Source organism: Hevea brasiliensis, chromosome 11 (genome assembly GCF_030052815.1).
Source record: "Hevea brasiliensis isolate MT/VB/25A 57/8 chromosome 11, ASM3005281v1, whole genome shotgun sequence".
Taxonomy (NCBI): domain Eukaryota; kingdom Viridiplantae; phylum Streptophyta; class Magnoliopsida; order Malpighiales; family Euphorbiaceae; genus Hevea; species Hevea brasiliensis.
The window spans coordinates 6,124,642-6,148,016 of NC_079503.1; the positions used below are offsets into that span (position 1 = coordinate 6,124,642).

At 29.9% G+C, this 23,375-nt stretch overlaps 3 protein-coding genes across 4 annotated transcripts; all 3 read left to right on the forward strand.

The window, feature by feature from the left end:
• The first annotated feature begins 698 nt into the window (after window positions 1-698).
• On the forward strand, window positions 699-2,737 carry LOC110670028 (stress-response A/B barrel domain-containing protein UP3). Of its 2 annotated transcripts, XM_021831965.2 has the most exons (2): window positions 699-1,507; window positions 2,023-2,737. In XM_021831965.2, exons 1-2 carry the CDS (start codon window positions 770-772, stop codon window positions 2,056-2,058), a joined length of 774 nt encoding a protein of 257 aa, XP_021687657.2. In that variant the 5' UTR covers window positions 699-769; the 3' UTR covers window positions 2,059-2,737. The 2 variants fall into 2 exon arrangements, with proteins under 2 accessions (XP_021687657.2, XP_021687650.2); XM_021831958.2 differs by lacking the exon at window positions 2,023-2,737 and having other exon boundaries at window positions 699-1,699.
• A 3,029-nt stretch (window positions 2,738-5,766) lies between these two features.
• On the forward strand, window positions 5,767-7,195 carry LOC110670174 (transcription factor MYB1-like). Its single transcript, XM_021832141.2, has 3 exons — window positions 5,767-6,087; window positions 6,186-6,315; window positions 6,412-7,195. Exons 1-3 carry the CDS (start codon window positions 5,955-5,957, stop codon window positions 6,902-6,904), a joined length of 756 nt encoding a protein of 251 aa, XP_021687833.2. The 5' UTR covers window positions 5,767-5,954; the 3' UTR covers window positions 6,905-7,195.
• Window positions 7,196-12,490: 5,295 nt separating this feature from the next.
• On the forward strand, window positions 12,491-15,914 carry LOC110670022 (transcription factor MYB1-like). Its single transcript, XM_058129760.1, has 3 exons — window positions 12,491-12,871; window positions 12,993-13,122; window positions 14,673-15,914. Exons 1-3 carry the CDS (start codon window positions 12,736-12,738, stop codon window positions 15,349-15,351), a joined length of 945 nt encoding a protein of 314 aa, XP_057985743.1. The 5' UTR covers window positions 12,491-12,735; the 3' UTR covers window positions 15,352-15,914.
• The last annotated feature ends 7,461 nt before the right edge of the window (window positions 15,915-23,375 follow it).

The following is a 23,375-nucleotide window of genomic DNA, read 5'->3' on the forward strand; positions in this document are numbered from 1 at the left end:
TAATTTAATGAAAATAAAATTTTATTTTTTAAATAATTAAATAATAAATTATATGGTATATTTTTTAATTTTTTTATATAATTTTTATTTATATAAATATGTGAATACATATTTGTGCACATACATATATATATATATATATATATATATATATATATATATATATATATATATATATATATATAATTTTATCTATTTTTATTTTAATAAATATTATATTTATTTATTTTAAAAGAAAGTATGACATATTATTTTTATATATTTTTAATAAAATTCGTATATCATCCGTATGTTTTTATGCTAAATATAATTTATTAGTATAGAATTTTTAGTATAATATTTTTTATTCTAAATTAATTTGTAATTAATTATTTAAATTTTATTATTATTTATTATTTTTATAATTAGATTATAAAGTTAAATAAATTAAAAATAATTTTTTAAATAAAAATTTATAATTTAAAAATATATTAAAAAGAGAAGACGCACACACGCGTCACAAAAAACTAGGCATGAAATTCTTAAAATGTTTTTTTTTTTTTTTTTTTTTGTTCTGTCTGTCACATTATTTATGGATTTTTTCATCGGTAATTGAAATTCCCATTAAAAAAATCCTGTGCAATGTTATAACAAATAATTAGATTAATTAAAAATTTAATTTGAAATATTCTCACGTGATGAAAGCGTGAGGCATTGTCTATCACAATCAGTATTCAGCAAACAGGGAAATCATCAACCTCAGAGCTTCAGCCACCCTCTTGCTTATTAGATGAGGATGCTGTGTTTGGGAGCCGCTCGCTCATTCGTTTCTTCCTCACGTTCCCTCACATTCTTATTACCCAAACGCCACCTCAAGCTTTCCTCCTCCTACTTCAAGCCTTACTCTCACTCCTCGCCTCCCAAATCTCCAATCCAGATGTCTACAACAACAATCGAACACATCGTCCTCTTCAAAGTCAAAGACGACACCGACCACGGCAAAGTCAACACCATGCTCAGCTCCCTCAACAGCCTTGTCTCTCTTGACCCCGTGCTCCACCTCGCCGCCGGTCCACTCTACGGCACCAAATCCTCTCCCATTCCCTTCACTCACATGCTTCACAGCCGCTATTCCTCAAAAGATAACCTTAACGCCTACTCTGCTCACCCTAGCCACGTCACCGCCGTTAAAGAGTCTGTTCTCCCCATCTGTGATGACGTGATGGCCGTCGATTGGGTTGCCGATGATCTCCAGGGGCCAGTAGTTCCAGCTCCGGGTTCTGCGATAAGAGTGACCTTTCTGAAATTGAAGGAAAATTTGGGCGAGGATGTGAAAAATGAGATTTTGGCCGTTATTAAAGGGATTAAGGGAAGTTTTGGAGAGATCAATCAGATCACTTGTGGAGAGAATTTCTCTCCAGCGAGAGCCAAAGGTTATTCAATCGCGTCGCTTGCTGTTTTTCCTGCTGTGAGTGAAATGGAAGCGGTGGATTCGAAGGAAGAGCTGGTGAATTTGCAGAAAGAGAAGGTCAGGGATTATCTAGACAGCGTTATTGTTGTTGACTATGTAGTTCCATCTTTACAATCTGCAAGTCTTTAATCTTCACATACATTTCATGTCTGCTATTTCTGTTCTAGAACTGGATTAAAATTTGCTCCATAATTGATTTTGCATAACAACTATGGGATTCCATAATTTTGGATATTTTATTTTTGTTTACATATTTCGTTATGCTTTGCATTTGGTTTTGGATTGCTCTGCCTGATTTAGAGCATTTTTAACTCTATTCTTATTGATGAGCTTGGCTTGGCTAAGGATGAAATTACGTGATCATTAATTGTTTCCATTTGGGTTCTCGAAAATCATCGGAATGGTTTTGTTGTGTATTTGTGTTCAGTCTCCCATGTTGAATTTTGGAGGTTCTTTTTGTTACATTGGAATGTTTGAAATCTTGAAGTTGGATACTTGTTTGTTTGTGCTTAAAATTAATAAGGAACTGTCTCCGAATGTCTGAGTATTATTAACTATATAAGAGATTGCAGGCTTTGAGGACTATGGAAAGATTTTTCCCATGGTGATTTGAAGGTGAAATGAAAATTAGATATTCAATCCTAATGAAAGTAAAGAACTGAGAATACTGCTAAATGGATAATTGAAACTTTTGTGCTGGGCTGGCAGTATTTTCATGGTTCTTGAGACTAGGTAATGTTTATAATGATTGCGTTGCTGTGAAGACTCCAATGTAGTTGAATAGCGACCGCTTACTGGAATGATTGTGAGCGCATATAGTTATATCTGTTATCTTAGGACTGATGCTGTTATCAATTCTTGGGGCAGCGACGAGAGAGGGGAGGTAATGGCGATGACTACCATGTTAGAAAATAGACATTAAGCAAAGATGCCTACTCAGATACTGACATGGGGAGAATTCTGCTAAGCATGAGATTATAGTTGCTTTCCACTTGAAAATTCATGTATGTAATGCCCTGCCATAAGTGCAGCACTATGATATTTAGAGTTTCAGTAGCACATGAAAGCTTTTCGGTCAATTAGAGTTTATGCATTTGCTTGTTGATAATGAATATGTCTGTGAACTTTTGAAAGTTCCTGAAGATAGTATTATTTCTTACGTTTTTTGCATCAGATACTCTGATGTTTTATCCTTGATGTTGAGATTGTGAGAAAAGAAAAAGGACTCATGCAGCCCTTCAATATAGGCCAAATGCTTTGCTGAGTTGAGTAAAAAATTACAATTTTATAAATGTCATTGATTTTTTTTTTAATACACTAGTTTTCAGAAGTAAACAGATTTTCATATAGCATCTAGTCATTCAATAAGTTCGATCCATAGTCGGAACAGTGGTTAGCAAAACTGCCTAAAGATCTGGGAAGCTAGGAGGAAGCAAATTGCAGCGAGTTTTGTAGTTCTCATAAATTCTAAAGAGGATATTGCCCAAATTGTGATGCTTATCTGCAAGTAAATGTTGAGATGCTTATGAGAAGCCAATATCATGGATGCTTGTGTTCTGGTATCCTAATTCATCCATGCTTAGCTACTCTGTTGGTCAAGGAAGCTCTACTCTACTTCCCACATTAGACTGGGGTCAGCGCAAAATTGTTCTATAACTGAACCTTTACCAAATTTTGCACTTTGAAAGATAACAGGAGTACTACAGTGCTAGTGTTGTTGAGATATTTATGGATAAAGAGAGACTCTAATTTATAAAATAATTAAATAATATATAGTCCATATGATTTGCCATTTTTCTACTCTCGGCAGGATGGTAATCATGGCAACGAATCAGATATATATATTTTTGAGTATTCAATCTGAACGAATTTTAGCTATTGAAACGTGTTCGAGTAATATATAAATAAATTTGAGATATATTTGAATTTAGAAAATAATTCTTGTATAATATTCTGAATTTTATGTATCGAGTATATAAGCGTTAGCCACTTGCAAGGTCACAATTAATGGAACAAGCAGGGAAGAAAGCAAGTTTTTGCCTATCAATGAAACTTGCTAGTAACACTTCGTTTGGGGCAAGTTTTTAGCGGTGAGGTAAAGTTTTATTATGCAATTAAGACGTGTGAATTTATTTGAGAGGAAGGTTTTACGGGAAAAGTAAAGTTTTTAAGTGCTTTTGGAGGTTTTAAAAATCTCAAAAATCCTCCACTTCTCAGTCCACCAAAAATTAGAGCATTCAAAAGATTTTTATAAATTGAATATTAATTATTATCAATTTTTATCTTTATATAATTCATGCAACATAAGTTTAATAAATCATTATTTACTTGGCTTTTCTCTCAACAAATATAATATTAAAAAATTTTACCTTTTATTATTTTATCTCATCTTTAAAAATTTTTATCTTATTTTATTTTCTTACACTCCTCCCAAACAAAGTGATTTGGGTTAATGAAAAGAAAAGGATAAACACTAGAAAAACAAAAAAATAAAAGCAGAGATAATGATCAAAACAAGCAGGTATTTGTGTTGGACATATTCTTTCACTATGACTTGGTATTTCCATTACTTTCAAAGTTCCCTGCAACAATATCACAGGAAAATGAAATGCAAATTAGGGTTACGGTTATTTATTTAAAAATATTTTTTAAAATAATATATATATTTTTTATATTTTTAATATTTAAAATATTTAAGAAATAAATTAACAATACACATATCGTTACTATAATATTATAATTAAATAATAAAAAAATATTTTTTAAATAATTTTCAGAAAAAATATTTTTCAAATGTAAGCTAAACAAATGGCGTCTGGACGTCAATTTTTTTTTTTTTATAATTAATTGAAAACATATCAAGGACGTAACATTAACAAGCAGGTTCATGAACATGACGAGAAAACTATAACAAGGCCCACATTCTTAGAAACGATAACAAAAATAAATTCCTTTGACATTGAGTATCAGAGCCTGAAACTATTTTTCTAAATAAAAGTATCATTTTAAATGTTGTTTAGAAAAACAGTATGGAAAAAACTATTTTGTTATTTTAATATTTGTATGATTAAAACTGATCAAATTTAATTTTTAATTATTTTTTAACACTCTCTAATTAGTATATTTAAAAAATAATAATTTTTTCAATAGCAATTTTAACAGTAATGTTAAACAAGACTATAGTAAGTTTTTATCATATTAAAAAGGTTGAGATCATAAAAACTTCTCAGTATTTTGAAACTCAAACTCACCATTATCTATCACTTACAAATACGGGTAATTATTAGGTACACCAGGAGCACTAAAAAATAGTGCTCCCTCTCTCACAGAAAGTGAGTCCTTCCTATTATATAAGAAATGAATCCTTCCTATTATATAAGAAATGAATCCCACGTTATTATTAGAGAAGGTGTATGTGCACCGGGTGCACCTAATAATTCCTCTACAAATACATCCCTTAAACCCTTATTTTCACATCACCTAAGCAAACTACAGACAATGATATAATGATAGAGCAAAGCAGGCCATAAACTAAATTAAGTATCTGAGGACCATAAGCTATATCAATAACAAACCTCCAAATCAAGATTGTTGATGACGGCTTCAACTCTAGAAGAGGATATTCAAAGGCTGGCCTTGAAACGATGGCGACTGACTCTTCGATTCCTTCTTTTTTTTTTTTAAAGGGGGCTATTTAGAGTATGTTTGAATTTTAATATATTAAAATTATTAAATAAAATTAAAATTTAGATACCATTGCCATCCTAGAATGTACAGCATAAAAGCATTCGTCTCTTGGTGGTTTCTTTCCTTTGGTAGCCATTGATTGATATCATTTAGTTCACGCAAACAATTCAGAATTGAGTTGGTCTTTTACATTCATGGGAAGTGCATGAACGGTGCCCTTTTAAAGTTTGCCCACATAAATAGATTGATGCTTAGTTTACATAAAACTCCAAGTGTAATTTGATTGATAAATACCTTTCTATTTTAAACCCTTGTTTATCTACATAATAAATGAATTATTTTAAATGGATTCGTATAAAACAAAAATTTAAAATAATTGATTCAATTCAAGTAATGAGCTAAATCAAATGACATGACATGCTAATAATTAAATTGATTTGCTTGCATATATATTTATTTTATTTTATTTTTTTCATATTACAAGTAAATTTTTGCTCATAGTACTCAATTCGTTTATGTTTTTGTAATATATTCCAAATTATAATATCAAACTTCAGATTTTAGAATTATTTGACTTTTTTTTTCATAAAAAATTTAATGAACGTATATTATTAATTGTACAATGAGAAGTAGTATTCATCTCTATTTTTCATTATTAAGTAAATAATCTTAAAATATATAGATGAAATGACTCAAATTCAAGATTTTTCAATTCCCTTTCATAAAGGTGGAATATATATATAAAGGATGGTTAAGGGCCTCTAATAGTAACACTTAACACAAGTAGCAGAGAGATAGGATCGATCGATTAGACAAAATGGGAAGGAGACCTTGCTGTGCTAAAGAAGGTGTCAAAAGAGGAGCTTGGTCTGCTTCGGAAGATAAAGTCCTCATTAATTATGTTGAACTCCATGGAGAAGGGAAGTGGAGAGACCTTCCTCGAAGAGCTGGTATATACAAATACCTTTCTTGATTTGCTTCAATTTTAATATCTTTAGCTTTCTGCTGCAGAAACTATCAAAGTGATTGTGTACTTAATTATTATTAGGGTTGAAGCGATGTGGAAAAAGTTGCAGACTCCGATGGCTCAACTATCTGAGGCCCGATATTAAGAGAGGCAACATTTCTGTTGATGAAGAAGATCTCATTATCAGACTCCATAAGCTTCTTGGTAATAGGTATGTATATATATGGTACATGGAATTAAACCCTAAAAGCTCTTCTTTCCCTTAAAAAATTTCCATTAAAAACAAATTGACGCTGTGCTGTTGCAGGTGGTCGCTTATTGCTGGGAGGCTTCCTGGGAGAACCGACAACGAAATCAAGAACTACTGGAACTCCAATCTGAGAAAGAGAGTTAAAGGTGAAAAGGGTAGTCGATGTTCCAGCAAACTGCGGTTCGATAATTTAAGCAAAAAGAAGAACTCTCCACCCCCGCCACCACCAGGAGCAGTGCAAACCAAACCAGTAACATGCAGCAAAGTCGTCATAATTCCTCAAGCTCTAGAAAAGGAACAAGTGATTCAGAAGAAAGCAGAGAGCAAGAGGACTCCATCTTGTTCAGCTTTACAGCAGGAAGACAGTTCATTGGACCTGGATTTTGACATTGATGACTTCCTTTTACTGGAGGCTCCCAATTCAGAGCTGGACCAAGCTAAACTGAATATTAATGGAAATGCTTTGGGTCCTGGAGACTATGGCCTCAATAACTTGTCATCATGTTGGCCAGAATTTCCAGTCTCAACAGTCGATAGCTTTTACTATTGATGGATGCATGGATAGACTTCTGCAAGCTTAGAAGAATATTTACTTGTAGAAATTCTTGCTTAAACTGGTATATCGTCAATTCAAGACCCCAACATATCTTATATTTATAATAAATTGAGTTTAGGCAAGAAAAATCATATAGAATTATTTTAAGAATAAGAAAATATTAGTACAATTCATCTTAGACATATAAATGGTTTAACATGTAGCATTTTTTTTTTTTTTGAAATTAACATGTAGTATTCTCCATATACACAATCAATAAAATTACACTATAATTATTTTTTGTTATTCTACTAATTAAAATATAGCATGTGAATATCAAATTAGAACACTTCTTTCACATAGCCCTTATAATAAAAGAAAAATTATGAGAAGTAAAAGAATATTTAAAATAAATATTAATATGTTCACAAAAAAAATATATTATCTTATAAATTTTATGTAAAATAATATTTTTTTAAAGTAATTATTTCATGAAAAATATATATTAGATTAACATAAAATTATGATACTTAAAAAATAAACATAATTATATATATATATGATATTTATAAAATTAATATAAAAAATATTATTTTAAATATAAAAATATTATTTATATTTTTCTTTAAATTTAAACAATTCAAATTATTATTGATATTAATTTAAAAATAATATTTATTATAATAACTTATAAATTAAAAATATTAAAATTATATATCAAATATGTGTTTTTTGAAATGATTACTTTACATAATTTTGTAAAATAAAATATAAATTTCGTAAAATTATATTCTTTTTATTATACAAATTAATATAATTTTATTTTTTTTAAACAAAATAATAACTCATATATAGAATCTACTACAAAATAAGTATCTGAATAAAAGAGAATAAAAAGAATTTTGGAACATATTTTATTACTTACCAAATTCTCTTAAAATTCTACTAATTGAACATGGAAAAGAAATGAAGAAATTAAAGGCATTAATATATCCTTTTCTCTATATGGATTTCCTTTTTAACAAAAAAATTATTACTATTACTAAATAAAAGGTTGATCTTTAAAAATTAATATATTATTTTGTTCATTCACATCACATATATTATTAACTAACAAAGATTAATAGCTAGTTCATACCTAAAAAAAATAAAAAAAAATCTACTAATAATAGTTTAAAAGTAAGGATTTGAGTTTACAAAAAGTCATATTTCTTTAATTACTTTAGAATAAGAAAACAATTAAAACTTAATTAAATCCCATCAGAATAATTTTATAATAGCCAAAACCAAATAAATTAATAAATTTGAGTAAATTTTAAAGTGGAATAAAAAAACTTTTTTAATTACTTTCATGCAAGTCCATTTTTTGGTATGAACCTCTTTTTATTCTATTTTTTTGTCTAATGTCATTCGAAGTTTTTTCGGTTAACATTTTAGGTTCTAAATTAATCGTATCGAGAAAACCTGCTAGTTTGGATTTAGTTTGAATTTAATATGTCAAAATTTTCATGAATTTTATTAATAAAAATATTTATTTTAAAAAAATAAATTTAAGTAAATTTAAAAGTAAAATGAAAAAATTCTCTTGTTCTTTATTTCTCGTTAGCTTAATAGCTCTGATCTTAATCTCCTTGTTTGCAATGGAGAATTTTGCAAGAATTCAATTGATGCAGAATTTTACAAAATTTTAATTCAATTGATTTTTTTTGGTTAATTTTAATATTTAAAATAATTTTTTTTTAATTTAAAAAAAAAATAAAATGTATGCATTATTATGAGAGAATTCTTTTATCGTAAATGATTTATCAGCCGAATAGAATTTGAATTTAATATTTTTCAGAAAACAATTTCAAATCTTTATTTTTTAAAACTCATAATGATCATCTTATTGCACAGAAAAATCAACATCCAATTCTATGAACCTTTATCAGCTACGCGAGAAAAGCACTTTCTTCTTATCTAACCCATTTTTGGTTAAGAATTGTATTTTCCAAAATCATGAAAATATTATTTAAAAACTTTACTTTTATTTTTTAGTTAAATTATGAATCAAAATTATTTAATTCTCAAAATAATTTATTTTTCTAGTTTATTTTAGAATCAAACCAAACTATGTAATTGGAATAAAAAAAAATTACAAATCAAAATTAAAATCGATCTAAAACTGGATGAGAATCACTTACCTTTTGTTTTAAATCCTTAATTGTGCAGAAAAAATAGGAGAAATTAAAATAGATAAATGAAGATATATTAAAAAAAGAAAATTTAATTTTTTATTATTTAAATATTTTATGAAAATAACAAAAAAAATAAATTTTCTCTTTTAATATAATTACTTAATTACCATGTCCACATAAATTGATATCGGAATTAATTAAAATCAACACAATTTATGTAGAAAAGCCAAAGTTGAGGCGGCTAAACGTTTAGTCGTTTTACATGATGCAAGCTGGGGCAGCTGCCGGCTGGCGGTTCTCCTGCCAGTCGGAGTGATTTTGATGCACAACTGTCCAGGTCAACTTCTTTAATGCACCAATATCACATTATCATGTTATTTGCAAAGGTTTATTTGTTATTATTACTGAAATTATTAAAAAATAATTTAAAATTAAATTTAATAAATTTAATTATAAAAAATTAAAATAACAAAAATAAATTATTTTTAATTATTTTTTAATAATATCTAAAATAATTTTTTTATTAAAAAATAATTTTAATCTTTAAAATTTAATGTTAAAGGAGCCCTAAATCATACTAATTTTTTAATTAAAATATTAATTAAAATTAAAAATTATTATTTAATTCTTTTATATTAATGAAATTAATATTTAGTATTTTATTTTAAAAAATATATTAGTTAGGTTTTTTTATTCTATTTGCTTCTAATTTTTTTTATTCTACTTAAATCAAATTTATTCAAATTAGAGATAAATTATTTTTATAGAAACTAAATAGTTTAAGGTTTCAAAATAAAGAGACTATATAATTATGTTTTTCAAAATATAGTAGCTAAATAAAATTTACACTGCCTAAAATGACTATATAATAAACAGAATAAAAATATAGACACTAAATATATATTTTTAAAATATAAAAATTAAATTATTAATTTTATTAAAATAAAAAAATTAAATAGTAATTTTTTCTAATAAAAAATTCACTTTTTCACATTTTCTAGCTAGCTAACAACCAATTGTCTTTTAGATATATCTATATTTGCATTATAGATTTTTTATATATATATTTGTTTCTTTAATTTTTATAAGAAATTAAAATTTTATATTCTTTTAATTTTAATTAAAATTTCTTCCATGTTTATTTTTTCAATGATACAAATTTTATGTTAAGATATTGATTGGTCTAAATTGTTTTACAATTGGTGTGATAGTTACTAGGTTTGAAATACATGTATTTTTATTTAATGAGCATTGACTTGTTAATTGTTATGACTATAAATATGTTAAATCAAAAAATAAAAAATAAAATAAATATAAATTAAATATAAATAATTTTTTTATTTTTAATATTATGCTCTCTTTAACAATAATTTTTAAAGCAGCATTTAGTATTTTGATTAAAGTCGAAATGTTAACTCTCTTATTTATATTATTTATATTATTCAGTGGCATAATATTTATATTAGTGTTTAAAGACTGAGAGAGTGATTCATAAAAAGTTACTTCTCTTAACTTTTATATGTTTGAGCATTTTGATTAAAATGAATAAGATTATATTACTATTTTTATATTTAATAGCTAATTTAACATTAATTTTTATCGAAAACTTATATTTTAATAACTAATCACAAATCATTAATATCTAACTATGTTTTGCACACTGCAGAGGTTTGGACTAGTTGCAAGAGTAAATCTAGTATTCAAGATAAGACTAAGAAATAAATTGAAATGATACCAACAATACCAAAAAAATGATCACTATGGATTTGCTTAAATAGGATTGAAAATCCATAAAATATAGAAAATTACGATTCTTTAGTAATATTTCAGTTTTATAATTTTTAGAGCTTATTTGTGATCAATTATAAGGACTAAATTGAAATTTTACATATTGTGATGAATGATTGATTTGATGGATTGAGTTGTGGATATATGGATTGTGGATATCTTTGTTTGTATTGAGTCAAATTTATTAAATGATTGTAATAAAAGTAGAATATTAATTTTAATTGTAATTTCGATATTATTATATGTTCAAGCATGCCCATGCATCACTTATATGCATATATTTATGTAGTTAAACATTTATGTTGCATTCATAACTATTGATGTGCCATGGATGTTGTTGTGGTAATTTGGTGATGTGGTGTGGACTATGGACCCATATGTTATGATTGATACAGTGCTCCAAATTACCTTTTTGATGCTATGATGTGAAAATGTTGTTGATGTTGCATTTCACTTGCATTAGTTTTAGATAGTTATAAGGATTATGGTTAAAATTGATATTTTACAGGATATTTTTGAGGTTAACAGTCAATTATTTGTATAAACTTGTTAAATCTATGTGTTAGAAATGTTTATTTGATTTAAACTAAATTATTATTTTGGGACATGTTTGATGGATTGGATGATTTATTTTTATGTTGATGAGTATGTGGAGGAAATGACTATATATTGTGTTTGATATAACAGCTAATAAAATAGCTGACAGTTACTAAAACAGTTAACAGTTATTAGAATAATTAATATTATCGAACGAAGTCTTAGTCTCAATTTTATTCTCATAGAAATCATACACAAATAAAATTAACACTGAAATAAAGTTTATATTCTACATAAAAAATAATTTTTTATTTTATTAAAAAAATTTCTACTATTTAAATTAAAAAAAATCTTTTCCAAATTCCACAAAAAAATTAAATCATACCTTAACAGTTCTAATGTTTTTAAAAAACTTGTATAGCCGTTCGTTTCATTTGACATTTTGTTTTGCAGTTGATCCAAAGAGGCAAAATTGAGAGACACTGCTATGACAAACAATTATATGTAACTTTTAAAGAAATGAAAATAGATAATGACAGCAATAATTATTTTATTAATATTAATTTTATTTTTAAAATTATAAAATTTCATATTTGAATTTAATTATATATAACAGAATTTAAAAAAAATATCATAATTTTTGTTTGTTTGCATTACTTAAATAATGTTAGAAAGTGACAATGTTACAAGTGGTGCAACTTGCTTGGGGTGATGGCTTAGGAAGGGGAGGAAAGTTCATTTTTGCCCTTAAATTTTTTTGTTTATGTTTAATTTTGTCTATTTTTAAACTTTTGTCATTAATTTAAATTTTTATATTTAAGTTTAAATTAATTCCTCTTTTCTATGAAAGTAATTAACCCATATTTTTATTTATGAATATTAAAAAATATTTAAAAAAATATCTTATGCACTATTTCTATAGAGAATAGACTTAAAAGATTTGAGTAAATTAGATCAAGAAATTTAAAAATGAGTAAGATTGGACATCAATAAAAATATTCAAGGACAAAAATGGCATCCCATAGAAAAATCTAATATTTAAATGATTAAAAATCACGTGCGGATTCTGGCTGCCCCTCGTCCCCAGAACAAATGGTCCCAACTCTCAAGTCCTTGCGTACAACCAAAACAAAAAATGTTCTTTTCTTTTCTCTTTCCTGGTTTTTAACTTACAGCTTGTTCTTTTTTTGTAATCATGTAATAATTTGAAGGTTGATTGGACCCCTTCATAAAGTTCTGGTCCTATAAGTATCATATCATGTCTTCTCCTAGGTTAAAGGAAACATAAGACACTGGGAAATAGTTTTTGTTCAGTTCTGAGAGGGGGGAAGTATACACATACAGATGGGGCGGAGGCCTTGTTGTGCTAAGGATGCTGGGTTGAACAGAGGTGCATGGACTGCCCATGAAGACAAACTTCTTGCAGATTACATTCAAGTCCATGGTGATGGCAAATGGAGAGACCTACCGCAAAAAGCAGGTGAGCTTTCCATGCGTGTATCAACCAATTCATTTACTTTTCTTGTTTGGGTTTCTCTCCTGAAGAAAATTCACATATGATTGAGATATTTATATACTTCTCGCGGATCATGTATATATAGGTTTAAAAAGATGTGGCAAGAGTTGCAGGCTTCGGTGGTTGAATTATCTGAGGCCAGATATCAAGAGAGGAAACATCTCTCCAGACGAGGAAGATCTCATCGTCAGGCTTCATAGGCTCTTGGGAAACAGGTTTTTTTACTTGGAAATTTTTCTTTATTTGCATTTAATTTACAAGGTATAAATATAGTTTCACACAGCGAAATTTTGTCTAATTTTTATTAAAAGTCCCTTAATTTTAGAGTTTATTACATTTTTATTATTTATTTTCATTTTATTATCATAAAATCTTTCAACTGAAAAAATGTTACTTAAAAGTCTCTCAATTTAAAAAATATTACATAAAAATCCCTAATGCTCATTATATCTTTGATCAATTTAATATGTGACAGGGTCATACTGTAAAATGAAAAGGTCGATTTTGTGTTGACATTACTGTTAGAACTACGGTTAAAAAATATATTTTCTTAAATATATTAGTTATAGAATATTAAAATTTGATTTAAAAATAAATTTGATATATTTTTTTAAACTGTTTTTTTCAATAGCATTTAAAATTGTGATTTTTAAAAAAAAAATATTTTTTTGCTTCTGAAACTCAATATCAAACAGGTTTAAAGACTTTTTTTAAAGGCAAAAAATATAGAGTAAGTATATTAGATGAGTTTTTTTATTTTAAAGCGAGAATTTGTTTTTTCGATGGAACAATTTTTTATACTAAATATATCTTATTTGTGTGTTTAAGTATGAAATTACAAAGTTTTAATTTTTGTGGGTATTTCGAGTGGTATGATAACCCAATCTTTAATTAGGCAAGAAATATAATTTTTGAACTTTTCAATATGATTAATGGATATGAGTTAGAGGTTGTAAGAGGGACACTAATATAAATTTCATATGTGATGCTTTAATTTCTTTAATTTTTTTTTATTTTATACCGTAGTACTGTCACGTATCAAATTGGTTGAAGATATAAAAAATTCTGCCATAAGTGACTTTTAGGTAACATTTTTTAAGTTGAGAGATTTTATAGTAACAAAATTAAAATAAAGGACAGAAGTAAAACAAACTTCAAAGTTGAGGGACGACTGGAAAAAAAGTTAATAGTGAAATTTTCTACACATATTTTATTTATAAAATTTAATAAATAGTAATAAAATAATTAATAAATAAATATTTATATTTTTAGTTTTATAATTTTTTTTTAAAATTCCTATAAAATTATAATATACTTCCATTTTAAAATTAATTTATTTATTAGTTTATCTATACCTAATGAATATTTTTGTTAATAAATATATTATTAATCAATTATAATCAAGAGTAATTAATATAAGTAACCAAATATTAGTGAAATGTACATTAAAAAAAAACAAAATTTATTACTTTCATATATTAAATTTCTGTTCGTTATTGGGATTTAAAGGCTACAAATTATTTTTAAAAAAAAATTTAAATTGTTGAAAAAAAATTATAAAATTGTTTAATTATTTAAAAATTGAATTTTAAAAATTTATATATTATTTTATGTGAAATTTTATTTTTGGGTGAGTGTGTAATGGAGTCTAGAGAGAGTAATGCATAGAATTTTTATCTGGCTGAATGGTTATACAAACATCGATTTTATTGTGTAATTTTTTTGTGATATACGAAGCTTTATTTATTTATTTATCTTTAAACAGATGGTCCCTGATAGCTGGGAGGCTTCCGGGACGAACAGACAATGAAATAAAGAATTACTGGAACACCAAACTGGGAAAAAAAATACTGAAAAATTACAATAAAGCCTCGGCTCATGATAAAGTAGTTGATAGTGAAATCCAATCTGCAAACAGAGCCTCACCTTCATCATCTCCAAAAATGGCCTCACACGTGTTCCGCCCCAAGGCATTTAATTGTTCGAAGGATTTTGTTCGCCAAGACTCACAACATCATGGAACTGAGAGCGACAATGATAATAATGTAAAGACAAGACCACCAGCATCATCTGTAATGGTTGGAGAAACTCATGTGCACCATCAGCCCTTCATGGAAGTACCTTCGCTTGCTAGCAGAGAAAATAATGATGATCCAAAGAATTTATTGATGAACTTTGAAATGGGAGATGGAGATCATCAGCTTTTCATGTTAGAACCTGCAGATGCTCATGCTTTCGCCAATTTTGAATTTTCCTACGACTTAAATTATGGCAACAAAAACAACAATGGGGATGATTTTTCACCATCGTCGCCTATGCTCTTCTCAGAGGAAATGCTGCAGGATTTGACTACGACCACCGATTATGTTCAACCTCAGGGGTTTTCCTGTCTTAGTCCCTTCACTTCATTTCTTGATTCTGGAAGGGTATGGCTAGGGGATTGAGTTATAACCAATGATCTCGTATATAAATTATTTTCTCTGTTTTTTTTTAATAAATGTTAGATTTTATTAGTGGTTTTCAATATTCATAAACGTTGTACGAAAATTTAACGCTTTCATCTTGCTAAAACAATTTCAACTCAACTCAACTCAACTAAGCCTTTATCCCAAAAATTTGGGGTCGGCTATATGGATTCGCTTTTTCCACTCTGAACGATTTTGGGTTAAATCCTCAGAAATGTGTAATGCTTCTAAGTCATGCTGTACTACTCTCCTCCAAGTCAATTTAGGTCTACCCCTTTTTTTCTTTCTATCCTCTAGCCTAATGTGCTCTACTTGTCTAACTGGAGCCTCCGTATGTCTACGCTTCACATGACCAAACCACCTCAATCTCCCTTCTCTCAACTTATCTTCAATTGGCACCACTCCTACCTTTTCTCTAATACTTTCATTACGGACTTTATCTAGTCTAGTATGGCCACTCATCCACCTTAACATTCTCATCTCTGCAACTCTTATCTTAGATGCGTAGGACTCTTTCAGTGCCCAACACTCACTACCATATAGCATAGCTTGTCGTATGGTATACGATAAAAATTTTCCTTTTAATTTATTGGGAATCTTACGATCACATAAAACTCCCGTGGCACGTCTCCACTTCAACCATCCGGCTTTAATCCTATGACTAACATCCTCCTCACATCCCCCATCTACTTGAAGGACTGAGCCTAGATATTTAAAGTGATTACTTTGGGACAGTGCCACTCCATTCAAACTAACTCCTTCCCTATCACCGCTTTGGCCTTCACCGAACTTGCAATGCATGTATTCTGTCTTCGTTCTACTTAACTTAAAACCCTTTGACTCTAGAGTACTTCTCCAAAGTTCTAGCTTCCTATTGACTCCTTCTCGTGTCTCATCTATCGTAACAATATCATCCGCAAACATCATGCACCAAGGAATACTCTCTTGTATATGTTTCAGTTCATCTAAAACTAATGTAAAAAGATAAGGGCTTATGGTCGATCCTTGGTGTAATCCAATTGAGATCGGAAAATCTCTTGTGTCCCCTCCCACCGTGCGCACAATAGTAGTTGCTCCTTCATACATATCTTTCAATACTTGTATATACCTAATAGATACCCTCTTTGTTCTAACGCATTCCATAAGACCTCTCTTGGAACACTATCATAAGCCTTCTCCAAATCAATAAAACCATGTGTAGATCTTTCTTCCCATCTCTATATTTCTCCATCAAGCTTCTAATGAGAAAGATCGCTTCCATAGTTGAACGACCAGTGCATGAAACCAAATTGATTGAGAGAGATAGAAGTATCATGACGTAGTCGATGCTCCACAACTCTCTCCCACAACTTCATAGTATGGCTCATGAGTTTAATTCCTATAGTTTGAGCAACTCAGTATGTCTCCCTTATTTTTAAAAATAGGTACTAAAATACTCTTCCTCCATTCATCGCATTTTCTTTGAGTTTAGAATCTTATTAAATAATTTAGTTAACCATGCCACTCCCATATCTCCCAAATACTTCCACACTTCAATTGGTATTTCATCGGGTCCACAGCTTTACCTACTTTCATTCTCTTAAGTGCTTCCTTTACTTCTAAAGATCTAATCCTTCTAGTATAATTTACATTCTTTTCTATTGTTCTATAATCTATATTCACGCTTATTTCCATTTTGACTATTATTAAAGAGATCATTAAAATAATTTCTCCATCTTTCTTTAATGTCCTCATCTTTCACCAACACTTTTCCTTCTTTATCCTTAATGCACCTAACTTGATTGAGATCTTGACATTTCCTTTCTCTACTCCTTGCTAATCTATAAATATCTTTCTCCCTTCTTTAGTTCCAAGTTTCTCATATAACTTTTCAAAGGCCTGTGCTCTTGCTTGGCTAACTGCCTTTTTTGCCTCTTTCTTTGCTATCTTGTACTGTTCATATGCCTCATTATTATCACATTTAGGTAATTTCTTATACCATTCCTTTTTCTCTTCATCGCTTTTGTACCGTCATTCCACCACCATCTCTCTTTTGAGGGTGGTCCATGTCCTTTAGACTCCCAAGTACTTTACTAGCTACTTCTCTAATCTTTGATGCCATCCAGATCCACATATCATTGGCCTCCATATCTAGCTTCCATACTTGGACTCAAGAAGCTCATTTTTGAACTTCACTTGCTTTACTCCTTTGAACTCCCACCACTTTGTTCGAGCTACACTATTTCTTCCGACCTTACTTGAATTGTTCCTAAACTTGACATCCAAGACCACCAACCTATGTTGACTTGTTAAAGCTTCTCCGAATGACCTTGCAATCCTTGCATAGAGCTCTATTTGTCTTCTGGTTAAGAGGAAGTCGATTTGGCTTCTATGTTGCCCACTTTTGAAAGTCACTAAATGTGACTCTCTTTTTATAAAGTAGGTATTTGCTAGTATTAGGTCGTATGCCATAGCAAAATCCATGATGCTTTTGCCCTCCTCATTTCATTGCCGCCAAAACCAAAACCTCCATGAACATTCTCATAACCTTGCCTATCACTTCCTACATGTCCATTCAAATCTCCACCAATGAAAACATTCTCTTCATTCGGTATGCTTTGCATTAAATCATCCATATCTTCCCAAAACCTTTGTTTACTCTCACTGTCTAGTCCTATTTGTGGGGCATAAGCACTAACTATATTTATTGTTTCTCCGTCTAGTACTAGCTTTACTAGTATAATTCTATCTCCTACTCTTTTCACAAATACTCTGCGTCTTTCAATGTCCTGTCTATGATTATACCCACTCCGTTCTTGTTTCTCTCCTTTCCGGTAAACCACAATTTGTACCCTGAATTACCCACTTCCTTACTTTTCTCTCCTACCCATTTAGTCTCCTGAATGCAAGCAATATTCACCCTTCTCCTTTCCAAGGTATCCACAAGCTCCATTAATTTTCATGTAAGTGATCCAACATTCCAAGTACCAACCCTGATCCTCCTCCTATCCTGCTCCTTCCTAATTGGTCTCCTTCTATGATATCTTCTATTATTTTCTATGTCTATCTTGTGTTCTGTTCCACTATTTGTTCTATTATCTGTCTTATGGACTAACTTCTTTACCCACACCCGTCCATGATGTGGGAACCCTTGCTCACTTAACACCACACCCGGGCGCCGGCATAGCGCCCGGGTGAACGCCCTACACCCTTGCATATTTATCACTACACCCGGGCTCCGATGTAGCGCGTCGTTAGTAGAGGACGCCCCAACGTTTATATCATTTGAATCCATATCATAGGGTGTGACGAAATTTTTACGCTGGTTGTCACCTACCACAACCCTCCTCCTTTATCCGGGCTTGGGACCGGCTAAGCGCAAACTACTTAGGCGGAGTTGCTAAAACAATTTATATTAATGAAATAATTTTTATTTTTATATAAAAAAATACATATATAAAAACATTGAATGTTGTTATCATTGGGTTAAAAAGGATAATTGATTTTCCAAAACAATCCTTGAAACTCGACTTAAATTTTTTTAGTAGAAAATTTGATATTTCATTAATAAGAATAATAAAATAAGTATAATATAATATTTTTATAAGAAAAAAAAATATAAATATAGATAATTAAAATATTCTATTTAGAGATGATTTAGATAGAATAAAATAACATTTCAAGTAATAATCGATTCTTTTTGAATTTTTATGACTAAAGAAAATTTTTATAATATTACCTTTTTAGAAATTTATTATTTCTATGGCTCATAAAAGATATGAAACTACCAATCGTCAGAGTATACCTTGCTTTAGTATTGGATCACCTGCAAATGTATTTACCTGTAAATTTTACAGTCAAAATATTCATACTAAGTATAAGATGGTGTATTATCCCACATTGATTTAGAATTAGTGTTTGTATTATATATAATACTTAGGCAAATAACTTCTCCTTAAACTAGCTTTTATGATGAAATTAGGTCAGTTTAATCTTTTATAGTGTTTGTTAAGTAAAAAAAAAAAAAGTAAAGTACCATAATTTTTTATTAATAAAATCATGGATGAGAAATTTAAAATTTTAATAATAATAAATTTATTAATATATGGTTTTTGCATAGAAATGGGATGAGGGCATTGTGGGAAATAAAAAGTAATATCTCTCAATTGATTGGCTTGACTAATAAATAAAAACTAATATTCTAACCAAATCAAATGCTATAATAATTTTTTTTTTTCTCTCCAATTTTAATAATAGATTAAAAAATATAACAAAATTTTAAAATTAGATATAATTATTTAAAAAAAGTTTAAGTCTAATAGCAAATGGATACAAAGGCTTAGATTGTTTTTGACATTTATGCAAATAAAATCAGAGCTAATTCATTATGAATGATTCAAAACCATTTCCTTCAGATATTGCAGCTACATCACAGAACTCAAATCATAAATATTTATTAAAATCGGCTCGAAATCAAGTTGAAGGTCACTAATTCAATCAGGGAATTAACGATTTAATCACTAATTTATTAAAAATTAATTAAATATGTAATTTTTAATATAATAAAATAAATTTAATTAACTAAAATTTATTTTTAAAATTAATATTTTAACACTTATTAGATTATATTTATATACATCTTAATAATACTTTTAAATTTTATATGAAAATATTAAAAATATTTAAATTTTAAATAGAATCCGCTATATATTATTTTAATTAAAAAGAAAATAGCTAAATGACCTCTTATTAAACGATTAACTTTAAATTTAAATGTTAAAATATTAATATAATTGATATTCTTAAAAAATTTTAATTTAAAAAAATTTAAATTAGTGAGGTCATTGGGTTCAATGAGTCATCGTTTCAACTACTGGGTCATCCAATTAGTCTGGATTTCATAACTGTGCAAATATCATATGCCAAATATAAGCTACAAGTTGTATCGCAAACGTAATGATTTTTTTTAGAACAACTCAACTCAACTCAACTCAACTAAGCCTTTATCCCAAAAATTTGGGGTCGGCTATATGGATTCGCTTTTTCCACTCTGAACGATTTTGGGTTAAATCCTCAGAAATGTTTAATGCTTCTAAGTCATGTTGTACTACTCTCCTCCAAGTTAATTTAGGTCTACTCCTTTTTTTCTTTCTATCCTCTAACCTAATGTGCTCTACTTGTCTAACTGGAGCCTCCGTATGTCTACGCTTCACATGACCAAACCACCTCAATCTCCCTTCTCTCAACTTATCTTCAATTGGCACCACTCCTACCTTTTCTCTAATACTCTCATTACGGACTTTATCTAGTCTAGTATGGCCACTCATCCACCTTAACATTCTCATCTCTGCAACTCTTATCTTAGATGCATACGACTCTTTCAAAGGCCCAACACTCACTACCATATAACATAGCCTGGTATGGTCAGATGCAGTAAAATTTTCCTTTTAATTTATTGGAAATCATACGATCACATAAAACTCCCGTAGCACGTTTCCACTTTAACCATCCAGCTTTAATCCTATGACTAATATCCTCCTCACATTCCCCCTTCTACTTGAAGGACTGAGCCTAGATATTTAAAGTGATTACTTTGGGACAGTACCACTCCATTCAAACTAACTCCTTCCCTATCACCAGTTTGGCCTTCACTGAACTTGCAATGCATGTATTCTGTCTTCGTTCTACTTAACTTAAAACCCTTTGACTCTAGAGTACTTCTCCAAAGTTCTAGCTTCCTATTGACTCCTTCTCGTGTCTCATCTATCAGAACAATATCATCCGCAAACATCATGCACCAAGGAATACTCTCTTGTATATGTTTCGTCAGTTCATCTAAAACTAATGTAAAAAGGTAAGGGCTTATGGCTGATCCTTGGTGTAATCCAATTGAGATCGGAAAATCACTTGTGTCCCCTCCCACTGGCGCACAATAGTAGTTGCTCCTTCATACATATCTTTCAATACTTGTATGTACCTAATAGATACCCTCTTTTGTTCTAACACATTCCATAAGACCTCTCTTGGAACACTATCATAAGCCTTCTCCAAATCAATAAAAACCATGTGTAGATCTTTCTTCACATCTCTATATTTCTCCATCAAGCTTCTAATGAGAAAGATCGCTTCCATAGTTGAACGATCGGACATGAAATTGATTGAGAGAGATAGAAGTATCATGACGTAGTCGATGCTCCAAAACTCTCTCCCACAACTTCATAGTATGGCTTATGAGTTTAATTCCCCTATAGTTTGAGCAACTCTGTATGTCTCCCTTATTTTTAAAAATAGGTACTAAACTACTCTTCCTCCATTCATCAGGCATTTTCTTTGAGTTTAGAATCTTATTAAATAATTTAGTTAACCATGCCACTCCCATATCTCCCAAATACTTCCATACTTCAATTGGTATTTCATCGTCCACAGAGCTTTACCCACTTTCATTCTCTTAAGTGCTTCCTTTACTTCTAAAGATCGAATCCTTCCGTATAATTTACATTCTTTTCTATTGTTCTATAATCTATATTCACGCTATTACCATTTTGACTATTATTAAAGAGATCATTAAAATAATTTCTCCATCTTTCTTTAATGTCCTCATCTTTTACCAACACTTTTCCTTCATTATCCTTAATGCACCTAACTTGATTGAGATCTTGACATTTCCTTTCTCTACTCCTTGCTAATCTATAAATATCTTTCTCCCCTTCTTTAGTTCCAAGTTTCTTATATAACTTTTCAAAGGCCCGTGCTCTTGCTTGACTAATCGCCTTTTTGCTTCTTTCTTTGCTATCTTGTACTGTTCATATGCCTCATTATTATCACATTTAGGTAATTTCTTATACCATTCCCTTTTTCTCTTCATCGCCTTTTGTACTTCCTCATTCTACCACCATCTCTCTTTGAGGGTGGTCCATGTCCTTTAGACTCTCCAAGTACTTTTCTAGCTACTTCTCTAATCTTTGATGCCATCTGTATCCACATATCATTGGCCTCCATATCTAGCTTCCATACTTGGACTCGAGAAGCTCATTTTGAACTTCACTTGCTTTACTCCTTTGAACTCCCACCACTTTGTTCGAGCTACACTATTTCTTCTAACCTTACTTGAATTGTTCCTAAACTTGACATCCAAGACCACCAACCTATGTTGACTTGTTAAAGCCTCTCTGAATGACCTTGCAATCCTTGCATAGAGCTCTATTTGTCTTCCCGGTTAAGAGGAAGTCGATTTGGCTTCTATGTTGCCCACTTTTGAAAGTCACTAAATGTGATTCTCTTTTTATAAAGTAGGTATTTGCTCGTATTAGGTCGTATGCCATAGTAAAATCCATGATGCTTTTTCCTCCTCATTTCGGCCGCCAAAACCAAAACTTCCATGAACATTCTCATAACCTTACCTATCACTTTCTAAATGTCCATTCAAATCTCCACCGATGAAAACGTTCTCTTCATTCGGTATGCTTTGCATTAGATCATCCATATCTTCCCAAAACCTTTGTTTACTCTCACTATCTAGTCCTATTTGTGGGGCATAAGCACTAACTATATTTATTGTTTCTCCATCTAGTATTAGCTTTACTAGTATAATTCTATCTACAACTCTTTTCACAGATACTAATGCGTCTTTCAATGTTCTGTCTATGATTATACCCACTCCGTTCTTATTTCTCTCCTTTTCGGTAAACCACAGTTTGTACCCTGAATTACCCACTTCCTTACTTTTCTCTCCTACCCATTTAGTCTCCTGAATGCAAGCAATATTCACCCTTCTCCTTTCCAAGGTATCCACAAGCTCCATCAATTTTCCTGTAAGTGATCCAACATTCCAAGTACCAACCCTGATCCTCCTCCTATCCTGCTCCTTCCTAATTGGTCTCCTTCTATGATATCTTTTATTGTTTTCTATATCTATCTTGTGTTCTGTTCCACTATTTGTTCTATTATCTGTCCTATGGACTAACTTCTTTACCCACACCCGTCCATGATGTGGGAACCCTTGCTCACTTAACACCACACCCGGG